Here is a 13,891-nt window from a genome sequence, read left to right as displayed (position 1 = left end):
ACTAGTCATATAATCACCTCCATTGTTGGAGCGAACAATTTTAATCGTGGTATTAAACTAAGTCTGAACCATCTTAGAAAACATTTTAAATACAGAAAACACATCACTTTTGTCCTTTAACATGTAGACCCATGTGGTCCGAGAAAAATCATCAATAAAAGAAACAAACCACCAATAACCAAATAAAAAAACCACTTGCGAAGGACCCCACACATCAGTATGAACAAGAACAAAAGGTGCATCACTTTTATTGAGACTAGGAGAAAAAGACACACGATGGTGTTTTAAAAGTTCACAAGTTTCACATTGAAACTTAGAAACATTATTATGCAAAAATAACACAGGAAACATGCGTTGCAAAACTAAAAAAGAAGGATGCCCTAAGCGTTGATGCCAAAGCCAGATTCTAGTGGTTGAGTCATCCGCCCGAATTGTATGATAAGCCTCTATGAGCCAAACAGGTGTGTCGGGCTGAGAGTCCAGATAGTACAAGCCATCCTTGAAGCTACCACTGCCAATCATCTTCCCCATGGCTAGGTCCTGAAAGAAGCAATAGTAAGAGTAAAAGATTACTCAATAATTCAACTCAATGGTAATACGTGCAATGGATAATAGATTAGCAATAAGGTTAGGGACATGAAGAACAGAGGCCAAGGTCATAGAAGGGGTCACAGAAACAAATCCTTTACCCGATACTGGCAACAGAGAACCGTCAGCTATTCTAATTTTGACTCTGCTTGAACAAGGATTATATGACAAAAATAAAGGAGATGTACCAGTCATATGATCAGAGGCACCGGAGTCAATGACCCGCGGATCATCAGGTGGAGTAGCAGATGCATTTAGAGCAGTGGCCAAATTACCTATAAGAGCGAAGGATGATGTTGCAGTAGCAGGTGTGTCTAATCGAGACATAAGTCGACGGAGTGCTTCTACCTTGTCTTTACTCAGCCCCCCTATATCTGTAGTAGAGGGAAAAGTATCAAGTGTGGGAATAGTCATCTCAACTGTGGAAGCATGATGGGCTCAAGGCCTAAATCCACCACCTATGCTACCCCCACAACCTTGGGTAGGATAGCTCTGAAGCTTCCAACAAGTTTCCCGAGTATGTCGTGACCTATTATAATGGTCACAGAATAATTTATCTCTCTGTCATCTGAGGTCGCATATGCTATTCTGTCCCTATCTCGAAATCTGGAATTGTTGCTCAAACTGCGTTGAGATGCACCCACAAGAACGGATTGGGTCTGTGAACTGGAATGAAGCATAGTGCTACGACGACTCTCCTTATTTTGAATGTAAGAAAAAACCTCTTGTAGTGATGGAAGAGGCTCATTCCCAAAAATCTGAACCCACATAGGATCATACTTTGAATTCAATCCACCCAAGAACTCAAAAATGCATTCTTCTTCAATCATTTTCTTAATTTGAATGGCATCAACAGCACACATAGGCTGCAAATTCTGACAATGATCTAACTCCTGCCAAAAACTACGAAGTTTATGAAAATAAGTGGCAACTAGTATATCACCTTGGGTGAGGCCATGCATCCAACGCTTCAAGTCATACTTCAGTGCAGCATTCCCCACTTTGGAATATGTAAGAGCACCAGCATCCCAAACTTCTTTGGCTGTATAAAAAAATAAGTACCCCCAACTAATATCTGGTTGCATTGAATGCAATAATCATGACATAACTGTAGAATTTTCTACTTCCCACTTATCATAAGCAGGATCATTGGGCTGTGGTTCTTATTTTGCCATTCAAGTATCCCATTTTCCCTCTGCTCTTAATAGATAAAAGAGCTGATTGTGACCAAGCAAGATAATTGAGCCCATCCAATTTGACAGTTGTGATTTGAAGAGTTGGATTTTCACCAAGGGAGGTCACCTGACTCTCTACCCCTTTTTTCTAATTTGTCTCCAACATTTTTGGATCAGACATCCTACCAACTAAAGTGCTCCAACACAACCCGTGGACTCAAAAAATAATTACAAGTAAAAGAGAACTAGAAATTGAACCTATAAAAACAGGTTATTCTGCAATCAACTTTTTTTTTTTTTTTTTTGCTAAACTACAGGTCGTTTAGCACTTGGGTGAATGACAAACCTGGAACCTCTTCTGAACGACATGTCGTTTTTCTATAAACAATGTGTCGTTTAGTCAAGTCGAGGCAGAACCGTCTCGCTATCCCTGGAGCTCCATGCGCCGCCGCTCACGTACGCCGATAGGCCTCAAAAGCTCTAGGGTGAACTAGAACACGCCGAACAGAACAGGGAAGGCCACCTTATTTACAATTGATCCATCAAACACAGTGAGTAGTGTTCGAGATGGATTGAGTGTTCACCAAAAATGCCATCGTTCGTCGGAGGAACGACCCAATGAACACCGGTAAACCTTCTATGGGTTGTGCGACCTAGATTATGGTGAGCCACATCTAGTTGCACAATCACAAAGGGTAGGCGCGGCAGAGATGTAGCCAAGTAGAGAAGAAAAAAAAATGAACGAAGAACCCAAGCACCCAAAAAAACGAACGAAACCCTAAGTTGGCTTTGATACCATGTTGAGAAGTAGAGAAGGAGAAGAATAATTTTATTGCTTGCTTATGCTCATGCAATTACATCGCTTAAATAGAGAAAACCTACGAACTAATATGGAAAATAATAAAACATTACAATCAGAATAAAACCGCAATTTGGAAAGGTCCATTCTATCTCCAACACATATGGTGCCAGGTTCAGGGTTCATCCACAATAATGAGAACAACCATCTTGGAAGGATTTGGCTTTTTGTTGGAATAAGGTTGTGCTGGATGTTAAACTCATTCATAAACACGTTCAATCCATTAGCTATGAGATTAACACGTTGAACGGTAAGAATCACTGGGTGCAAACAGTAGTGTTGGAGAGGAAAGATTTGTGGCAGCAATTGAGATCGGTTAAGCAATCTATTGGTAGTCATGCTCAGTTAATTTTAGGAGACTTCAATGTAGTAAGGGATTTGTCTGAGAAGTGGGACGGTTTACGACTCAACTCTTATGAGGAGTTTGGAGAGTGTTTGAGCAATATTGAAGTTATAGACTTACCTTTTAGTTGGTCTTTATACTTGGAATAATAAGAAAAGGGAGATTGACTTTGTTGCAAAAAAGCTTGATAGGGTTATGGTTAATGAGAAGTTGTTGGAGCTTATAGGCAAAACTGAAATAGAGTTTCTCAATGGGGGAGTTTCTTATCACTTTCCAACTCTTATCTCTATAGGAAAATTGCTTAGTTTTGGCCATAAACCATTTAAATTCTTTGGTTTTTGGGCTGAACGTGCAGATTTTCTTAGTTGGGTGGAGGAGGGTTGGCAAACTGGGGTTGATGGGTTGGCAAACTCAATTATGTACTCAGTCAAAAATGTTCTTAAGGCTAAGAACATTGAAGTGTTTGGTGATACTAAACAGATGGTTCTTCTTGCTAAGGAAAATCTGGAGTTTGCTCAAAGAGGTGTCCTTAATTCTTTGGGGATAGTAACCAGTGTCTTGAAGGAAAGGGAGTGTCTCCATGAGTTTGTTTCCATTTCTAAAGCCGAAGAAGCCTTCCTAAAGTAGAAGCCCATGAACAATTGGCTCAATCTTGGGGATCAGAATTCTACATAGGCTTGGGATTGTGAGGTTTTATGGGACAAAATCTCAGGTAAAATTGATTCTTGGCTTTCCAAACACCTTTCTTTTGCTGGTAGACTCCAATTATTGGCTTCGGTCGGTGCTTTATAGTTTCCAAGTCTATTGGTCCCAAATTTTTATTTTAGCAAAGAAAGTGATAAGGGCAGTAGAGAGAAAATTTAATAGGTTTCTTTGGAATGGGAGCACGGCTAAATCCAAGGTCTCTTGGGATTTGATTTGTATACCTAAAAAGGAAGGATGGTTGGGTTTTAAAAAGCTAGAAGTGTGGAACAGAGCTGTTATTCTCAAACATATCCGGAAATTATTTGCTAAATCAGGGTCTTTGTGGGTTGCATGGGTTGAAAAGAATCTAATTAAAAGAAAATGCTTTTGGTTACTTAAAATGCCTCAAAAAGCTACTTGGAGCTGGAGGAAAATACTTACAATTAGGGAAGTTGTAAATTTTCTTTTTTGAAGTTTATGGTTGGTGATGGTAGCAAAAATTTTTCTTTTGTCAGATTCATGGCATCCAGACGGTATTCCATATGACCTTTATGGTTATCGAGTAGTATATGATGCTAGGAGTAAACTTGATGCTAGACTTTCGAGTGTTATTGATGTGATGCTTTAGAGAAGATTCAAAGCAGCCTTTATCAGGTTCAGTTGGGGGTCCGAGGCATTCCTTTTTAACTTGTAATTCTAATAGTTATTCAAGTAGATGGACTTTGAAGGCTCTTAGAGATAAGCATCCAATTGTAGAATGGTGGTGCTTGGTTTGGTTTTCATTAGCTATTCCAAAACATTCATTTATACTTTGGCTGGCTATTAAAAGCAGCCTCACTACTGGGGATAGATTACTGAAATGGGGAGCAAAAAGGGAAGTTAAATGTCTGCCTTGTAGAGGTTGAATAGAATGCACGGAACCATTTATTTTTTGTTGTTGTGGTTTTAGCAAGAGAATTTGGAAAGCTATTATGGAGAAATGCAACTTGGATAACATTCCTTTCGAGTGGAAAGACATCATTGAAAAGGGAGTGAAAGATTGGAGGGGAAAGAGCCTGAATGTAGTGATTTGTAGACTTGCTTAGTGCTTGGTGGTCTATCATTTGTGGAGGCCAAGAAACTATGTAAAATTTGGGAATGTGTTAATCTCTGAGGAGAAAACGGTTCAAACGATTTGTTGGGAGGTTAGAACCCGAATCACGTGGAAGGGCAAATTTAAGAGAAGTGTAGAGAATCTGGTTTTATGTGCTAAATGGGATATCCCCATTCATGTACTGATTTGATCTATTTGGGCCACTTTGTTATAGACTTGAGTTCTACGCAGGTTTCTGGAGTTTCTATTTGAGTTTCTGGCTGTTGCTGATTGGGCTGCTAGAAATAGAGTTGAGTTTCTGGTTGGCTGTTGGTTGTTTTTGCTAGTTGCTGGGGTTGCTGCTCACTAGTCTCTTTGGTACTGAGATCCTTTTCTTTCTGTTTGCTTGGCTTGTTTCTGGTTTGAGCTGCTGGAAAAAGGGGCCTGCTTGTTGTAAAGGGTGGATGCTGTTGATTTCTTCTGGTAACAGGGGGCCAATGCTGCTGGTTCTCAATTGTTTTGATTATTGAGCTGAGATAGTTTTTATTTGGTGCAATTGTTTTGATTGTTGCAAGGGCCTTTTGCTAAAGGGGATCTAGTAGGGTTCCTGCTAGAGTGTTTTGTACATTTGTTTGAGTTAAATGATTTAGATATTATCACATCAACATTTATCATCTCCAAATCAAGAAAGAATGCTTGATTTTTCTTCAATTCACTGTATATATATACTAAGGAGAAAATCTGAATTATTTAATTACTTATTTCTGAAAGGTAAGCAGTTGATCTACATGACTGAGTAGCCTGGGCCACCGCCTCCTTCTGGCACAGTCCACTCAATATTTTGCTTTGGGTCTTTGATGTCACATGCCTGAAAAAATAATACAACTTCAACTCGAAAGATAGCGAACACCGGGCATTACAAGTAACAAATGAATGAACAAGATCCAACTTTTTTCTAGGGTGTGCAAGGAAAAGATATTAGCATCCTTAAATTTCCAAAAAGTTTTCATTTCTACTGTGACAGTTCCATTCAAAATCTAAATACTCATATATTCCTGAATGAACTTTTAGTTGACAAATAATTTACCACTTCCAAATTAACCGGGTTCAAACAAAGAGAGCTAGAGAACCTAGAATTGGATGTGTGGACAGCAGATACAGCTATCCTTGAACGACAAAGTGTTGTCTCTTCTCCTGAATCATGTGATAGATATGGTAGTTGTAGGTTGGAATGACAAAAACATCCCAAAGTAGATGCATTGGATGTGAAACAAAGCAAAGAAACAGAAACAACAAAGGTCCATGCCATATGTCTGACTGAAGAAATGGAAAGAAAGGTAGTTCTTCTAAAGAACACCAGTTATACATGAATTGCATATCTTCTGAAGTGGTCTGCACATGCTTTTCTTCTGTATGTGTGCATGTATATGCATAGCTGGGATATGATCCATGTTAAATTATCACTTATCCCAAAAATTTAATCTAATAGGATATGGTAAATTTAATATTTCAGTTGATATTCTAACACTTCCTATTACGCGTGGACTCAAATTCTCCCACAATAAGTGTGATCAAACATGTAAAATATTTAATTGAAACGGAATGAACTGAAGAATAGGGGTTCGAACTCAGGACCTTTGTTTTAATACAATGTTAAATTACTAGTTATCCCAAAAACTTAAACTGACAGGAAACGGTAAATTTAATCATTTTAATTAATATTCTAGCAATGCATACCGTGAGAGGAGGAAAAAATAAACAGGTAAATTAAGCGTCTCAGGCAAATACAATATAATTTTCTCTTTTGAAGTGTACGCAATTTATATGCATATTATAACAAACACAAAGTTCCAACTATCTTTCAAATGGTCCAGCATATCACCTTGCAGTGCAGGCAATTTTGAGCATTGATCTGCAATTTCAGTTGATTCTTTTCATCTGGGATATACCTAAATTTTCAAACAGGGATGATAAAGATAAGGAAAGATAATCCGTTTATAGAAGATTACGTGAAGCACAAGCCAAAAAAATTTGCAAATTACTCGTATACACGCGCAGGACAATATCGTGATTCAGGTGCAGCATAGTCTGGAAAATTAACAAGTTCAGGAATCTTGGGGTCCCTCAAGCAAAGGTGAGCAGGCTGGTCATGCTCATGATTTGTATTGCTCCTAAAGAAGCAAATAAATATGAAAGTATCAATGCCAAGACAAGCAGAGAAACGAAGAACAGTAACATAGGCAATTTTCCCTAATAAAATGAATTTCCTTGGGTTTCCATCTGACTTTTGCACGAAGTAAAAAATGCCACACAAATTTTCACCTCCATGAATGACATAGGGCACTCTTGAGATAAATGAAATCATGGTCATTATTTTTGTTCATTACCCAACCTCATATTTCCTATGCTCCCACAGTATGAATTGGGTTATGAGGTGTCTGGTTTGGAGGTTGCCCTTCCGAACAATATTTGGTAAATAATGCTCCTCATATGCAGCAGGACAGGGTAGGACAAGCAAACGACATGGTTGCAAGATCCCTGTGAGGTAATACTATTAATAGTACTTATTTGCATGCGTATATAGAATCATAGATAGGATAGCTTCTATGCTGCACATCTAATGTGTCATGGGAGCACAAGATGCAAAAATGGGACATCCAAACGTCAGGATGAGCTCTTTCTAGAAAGTGCATGGCCTCATTGAGAACAGAGAACTTCAGGTGGGCTCTTCAACTTCATCCTGTCATCATAATATCAGGGAGCCCATAGAAATTGCCGTGACAGGACTTGTTCTGTATGGGTCCTTATTCACCATTTATAAAGAAAGAGTACTTGTGATTTCCTTTTGAGTATCGAAATCAAAAGATTCCTTTTACCAGAACCACTCTTTGCATGGATCTTCATTACTACAAAGAAGGCTGTTTTGTGAGTCCTCACTGTATGGAATTAGTTGCATAAGATCCTCTCTTTCTGTAAACATTTTAAACATGCACTCCTCATAAATTCAATTAGGAAGGACATCGCATATAAGTGATGGGGCAAGGAGGACAAGGGCAACAAAAACTCTACCCCATCACAATCCAAACTCGTTAGATCGGAAAACTGCATCAGTATATCCAAGCCCGGTCAAGGTTGTAACATCGGCAACCCAACAGGGTGGATGAAGTATGTTACCCTCATAACCGGTTCCTTTGCCAATTGTTGATTGATAAATACATGAATAACAAAATTGAGAACATATTCACTGTTTAAAACCTGTGTAGAGAGGTTGGTACATCAAAAGACAAAACCCCATCTGGCTTTGGATATTGAATTGGAGAACATAACTTTGCAACCTGCACACATATTTGAGTGCTCTTATCAGTTATGCTAGAGTCATAAAGTTCAATTCTAGCTCAATGTTTCAGACAGGCATAACTCAAATCGCACTTATAATCAAATGCTGCCAATACATCCATCCTGAAACATTCAATCTGTGTGGTACTTCAGTCAAGTATATTGCAGACGAAACAAGCTTACTATTTAATCACTTAGGCTCCCTTTTCCCAAATTTTCGATGTTTTAGTAGAACCGAAAATTGTAGTCAAACATAAAACATTTTAGGTTGACCAGGAAACCTCTTTAAGCTGCTTAAAATGGTTTCTCTTTTTTATTTCCGTAAACTATTTTCCGAGTTTGAGCTCCTTCTCAAGCCACAATACCCGACTTCCTTCTCGCAGGCACTCTCTCTCGCAATTTATTTTCCACCTCCACCGGAGGTTGGCGTCGCCACCGGAGGTCGCTGGTCTCTGCTGTTGCCATTGCTGATCTTTCGTACGAGCCAAATGCCGAAAAATGTTTTCAACTGAAAACATTTTCCTGAAAAATAATTTTGCTGAAAACATATTACGTCGAAACAAACGGAGCCTTAGTTAAACTCCGAAGCAGATTATGGTGAAAATGACCACAAGAAATCTTTTCCAGAGTCAGTGATGAGGATCCTGTGTTCATGTTGTCATTGCAGAATGAGTGATTTATGTTTCAGTACGGTGTGCATCGGGCATCATATGGAAAAGAAAACAAAAATAATCCTGCCCATGACCGATTGAGCACTATGGTCTAACAAAATCATGCATGTCCTGATTGGGAAAACATAAACTGCTTCTAATCAGCGCGTACAACATGGCTTTAGTATCATAATCTAACAATATGAGAGTGACACAACTTAGTATCAAAGTCACTCACAGATTGCTGATATATTGTATCATAGCCTAGGGGTGAGAGCTCAATTTTATTTGTTTTCTTCCCCCTAATGAACTGCTTCTTCCCCACCCAAAATTGTACCTGATTATTTTATTTTTAAAATAATTTACAACTTTGTGTTAACTATTTCATCTCAAATTAACACCTTAGTACTCAATTATTAATTGCCAAGTATCAGCTCCGTAACAACATGTGCAAGTGTAACTCGAATACATGGTTTTCTTGATAAAGTCTCCTCACCTTAGTTGCTTCATGATCAGGTTTCCCGTGCTTCAGTGTGAAGGGGAGTCTTCCTTTCAGTATGTAGCTGCAGAAAATATGAGCAAGTGATTTTGGAACCAAAAGCAAAAAAGAACTTTGTATAGTCAAAATGATAAGTAGCATAATCAGCAGAACATGAGATATTACTGTTCTAATGCACTCATGGCCAAGCCAGGAATAAGCCCATATTCAAACGCCTATAATGAAGTGAAAAATATTAGTAAGATGAAAGGTTACATAGTAATTATAATTTAAGCAAAAGATTACATATCATTTTCCAAATAATTGAAACTCCATTTAGTCAGAAAAATCCAGCCACCTCCCAAATCAATCAGAAAAGGAGTGTGATCCTAGGATTCTTTTGACCATCTGTAGTCAGACAACTAATGATTTATGCCAAATTGCTCCATGCATTTCCAGAAGAAACCAATGAATTTGCTATCCATAATGACATAATCCATTTAAGGGCTGGCTAAGTGAGATATGGTTTTTGGAGATGGTTCAACCATTGGAAAACATGTAGGACGACCAAGAAATTAAAAATATGAGCAACACAAATGACTAGCTGTAGATGGATAGCCAGACAGCTAGACAAATAATAGTTTGAACATTAGAGGAGACGCTTAATTGTTACTTACTGGTCGGTAGTTCCTAGCTCTGTATAGCTCTTCCCATATCCATGACTTCTGTAAGGCATCCCAATATGTTTCCATTTTTGAGCCTTCATGAAGTACACCAAATGTAGCTTCTGCTGCTAGCATTCCTGTAAAATATAGGAGAAAGTTAGAAAACATAATTGAATTTAAAGCAATCACCTTAAGAATTGCTAATAGGGACACATGAAAAATGTTGTGGATGCATCTGGAACTCATGATAACCTATTTACAGGAGAGTACCGTTACATTTAGTGAATCATTCTAAGTGGGAAACAATGGTAGCCAATTGACCAAAAAAAAAACACACACACACACACACACAGAGGGAGTGATTCCATGGATATAGAAAAACGAGATGAGAATTATCTCCTACTTCCCATGAGATATTTCCACAGAAAGTACAGAATCCCAAGGAAAACTTTGTATAATTTCTTGGTGTCCAGAAAAAAGAGGAAATTTCACATCGAATGATGATAGATTTTTTTATAAGTAATCGAAATATCATTAAAAGTGTAAGGCGCTCCCAGATACACAAAAAGTATACAAGAGAAGCCACTTATCTAATAGGGGCAAAAAGAATAAAAAAATCATGATAACTAATCGCCAAAGGAGAAACAAAAGCAGCTGTCTAAAGATACACTGTGTTGAAAAATAAAGACTTAATCTCCTCCAAAGTTCTCTCACGGTCCTCAAAACTTCTATCATTCATTTCCCTTCATAGACACCACATAAAGCACAGAGGCACCATCTTCCACACTAGCACTCCAAGTGTTGCCAGCAGTCTACCAACAAGCATACAAATCAACTACTCGTCTAGACATAAGTCATCTTGACTCAAATCAACTGAAGAAAACATTCCAAATGGCACAAGCAACCTCACAATGAAGTAGAAGATGGTTCACGGACTCCCCATTCCTTTTGCACAAGTAACACCAATCAACCACAATCACATGCCGCTTTCAGAGATTGTCTATGGTAAGGATCTTTCCTAGAGTTGCCGACCAACCAAAAAGAGCCACCCTCAACGGAATCTTAGTTCGACAAACACTTTTTCAAGGGAAACAGAAACTATCTTGACAGCCCATGACACTTTAGATGGATTTTTTTTTTTTTTTTTAATAGGTTTTTATAGATAAGCAGAGAAATTTATAAAAAGCGTAATGGCGCCCCTAAGCATATAGGAAGTATACAAAAAGGACACCAAAATAGGAAAAAATAAAGAAAGAAAAATACCCGCAAAACCCAAAAACAGGGGAAACCAAAACACCCCAACAGGAACCAGCCCACAAAACCCAGAGAACATTTCATAACAGCAAGGGTCCTCTAGCATCAAAATTAATCGAGCACTCTAAGTTCTTCAACTCTCTACTCCCTTTAATCTTATGAGTGGAGACTGAAACCTCTTGACGCTGCTCCTCATCAACTTGAGCCAGTTAGTCCAAAAAGCCCTTCACATTCGTCCCCGAGAAAACCACCAACCTCTTCAAAATCACCCCCCCTCGAAGATTCACCCACCAAAGAAGACAACAACAGAGGAGGGTACCCAAACACTGGAGAGACCACAAGCCTCAGCAAGGCACCAAAGCCCAACATATTCTCACCCAAAGACTAGGCCGAAGAGAGAGGAGACCCACCCACTCCAGTCGAAGGAAGGGCCACACCGCTCGGGAGAAGGAAGCCACGCCGAAGAAGAGGCTTACTGACTTCGTCTCAAAAAAGGTGCAAACACGGCCCCAGCCAAAGAACGTAGACCCAGAGACGAAGGAGTGACGTTGATCTCCGCCACAGCCTCGACAATCAAGTTCTTGTTCAACTTCGCACCTTTCAACTTTCAAGAATACCTCTGCCGCGTCTTGGATTCCGACGGGTGTATAGGTGCCCCGTACTCCAACATCACAGGGAGAGAGAAGCAAAGTCTATCACCCAGGTCATCCTCCCCAAAAGAACCACCAGTAAACGTCGGGCCACTACCAACCTTCCAAGGCCGGGGAGCTTCCACCTGACTCAAAATAGTCTCTGGAGAAGCATCCTGAGTCTCGGTCTACATCTCATGCGATCTGCCATCACTAGGCTGGGGCTCCGGACCCATCAAATCCAGCTCAAAAATGGGCTTAAAACCAAGTTCCAAACCCGGCTTGTTAGGTTTAAAGAGAAACCTAGTCTTGGGCTTAAGCCAAAAATAACACCCTGAAGGCTTGCCAAAAATGGGCTTACGCTTACGAGGGAGCCCACCACGCGAAAAGCCCATCTCCAAAAGCCCCGCGAGAAACCGCTGTACAGCTCACTCCACTTCAGCCTTCACCCTTCTCGCCCAAAAAGGAGAAAACTTCTTCTCCTTTCCCACATTACAACCAACTCCTTTAGTTTCAGTATCAAAACATAAACGCTACAAACCTAGATCAAAGAGCTTCTCATCAAACCCTGAAACACCAATAGCACACTCCACCATCCCTCAAGAATTGGACCCCAGCTGAGATTCGAAAAAACACCCCATAGATCTCCATCGAATGCCTGCTCAATACCCAGCAGACCAAGAGACACTAGAGATGAAGCTTACGCCTCTGGAAATTTCCCCTCCGCTGCAGCGTCACCACGTAAAACAGAAACTTCGAGCCATTCTTCTTCCCTAACTTAGGAAAGACAGGAGATGAAGGGGAGGGAGCAGCCATGGCTTCAAGGAAAGCCACCACCTTACTCAACTCCCCAGCAAACCTACACCAACCTCTCTCCCTTCACGTCCCTCCAGCAGTAAGATAAGGCGTTGTCGTCACCCCTCAGCATACACCACCAGCTCCAAGAAACAGCCGGCCCTATTTTCACCTCGTCGTACGATCAAAACTTGCTGACTCTTCCAGAAGGATTTGACGAAATCCTTCATCCCAGTGTTGTGCAACACCACCTCCACCGTCGCAACCAACCAGACTGTACAAGGGAGACCCATAGACACCACATCAGCAAAACCCTTCCTTCTCTCGCTAAATACAACACCCTGAAGAACGAGGCAAAGGCTTCCACCTCCCAATCAAGAGCTGCTCTAGTAAAGCTCATGTTCCACTTACTGGCACCTCCAAAAAATTCTACGTGAGTCGCAACAAAAGCATCCTCTACGCAAGCAATGCCAAATAAAACTGGAAAGGCTTCCTCAAGGGTCATATCCCCACACCAAAGATCATGCCAAAATCTAACATTGGAACCATCTCCCACCTCAAATCTAGTATGACTACTAAACTTCTCCAACCTCTCCTAATATTCTTCCATAAACCCACCCTATACGCCCCAATAGGCTCACTAGAACACCAACCTCCCCAAGCACTTCCATATTTAGAGTTCACCACCACCCTCCACCAAGCCTCTCTCTCAAGCCCGTAGCACCAAAGCCATTTCCCTAAGAAAGAATAATTAAACCTTAGAAAGGTCCTAATCCCCAACCCTCCCTCAAAGATCGGTGTACAAACCTTGGACCATCTCACCAGGTGATATTTAAACTCTTCACCAACCCCCCCCCCCCCCCCCCCCCCCCCCCCAAAAAAAAAAAAAGAAAAAGAAATCACATCAGAGCTTCTCAATACGATTTGCAACACTTGCAGGGAGAGGAAATAGGGACATGAAGTACATAAGTTCAATAGGGTGCTCTTGATAAGGGTAATCCTACCACCCTTAGACAAATACAACATTTTCCAATTAGCCAACCAACGTTCTATCTTCTCAATAACATCGTCTCATATATACTTGGCCTTATAGGATGCCCCCAATGGAAGACAAAGATACTTCAAAGGAAGAGACAACCCCACAACCCAGAATTCCAGCTAACCCAACCAACATTATTAACATATCCCACAGGAACCAATTCCGACTTCACTAAGTTTGTCTTCAAAACCAACACTACTTCAAATAATCAGAATACACCCTGTAAATTGCATAGATGATTTGGGTTGGCCCCACAGAAAAGTAAGGTATCATCAGTAAACAAAAGATGGGAGATATCAGTCACTGTCCCCATAGAAAATCTGG

General features: G+C 40.2%; 1 protein-coding gene across 3 annotated transcripts in view; it reads right to left on the bottom strand.

Annotated features, from left to right (window-relative positions):
* Nucleotides 1-270: 270 nt before the first annotated feature.
* The window catches only part of LOC133878960 (electron transfer flavoprotein-ubiquinone oxidoreductase, mitochondrial), a 33,622-nt gene continuing 20,001 nt past the window's right edge, over nucleotides 271-13,891 (bottom strand). The window contains exons 12-19 of one of the 3 annotated variants that reach the window (XM_062317525.1): nucleotides 9,863-9,987; nucleotides 9,372-9,421; nucleotides 9,204-9,270; nucleotides 7,977-8,056; nucleotides 6,764-6,892; nucleotides 6,604-6,670; nucleotides 5,480-5,589; nucleotides 271-540 (exon numbers count right to left, since the gene is read on the bottom strand). In XM_062317525.1, coding sequence (XP_062173509.1) covers nucleotides 5,506-5,589; nucleotides 6,604-6,670; nucleotides 6,764-6,892; nucleotides 7,977-8,056; nucleotides 9,204-9,270; nucleotides 9,372-9,421; nucleotides 9,863-9,987 — 602 coding nt within the window. In that variant the 3' untranslated portion in view covers nucleotides 271-540; nucleotides 5,480-5,505. Of the gene's footprint in view, nucleotides 541-5,388; nucleotides 5,590-6,603; nucleotides 6,671-6,763; nucleotides 6,893-7,976; nucleotides 8,057-9,203; nucleotides 9,271-9,371; nucleotides 9,422-9,862; nucleotides 9,988-13,891 lie in introns of those variants that run through there. The other 2 variants (XM_062317521.1, XR_009902028.1) reach the window with 2 other exon arrangements.

The sequence above is a fragment of the Alnus glutinosa genome, chromosome 1 (assembly GCF_958979055.1).
Source record: "Alnus glutinosa chromosome 1, dhAlnGlut1.1, whole genome shotgun sequence".
Lineage (NCBI taxonomy): Eukaryota > Viridiplantae > Streptophyta > Magnoliopsida > Fagales > Betulaceae > Alnus > Alnus glutinosa.
This window is presented reverse-complemented; position numbering and strand designations above follow the sequence as displayed.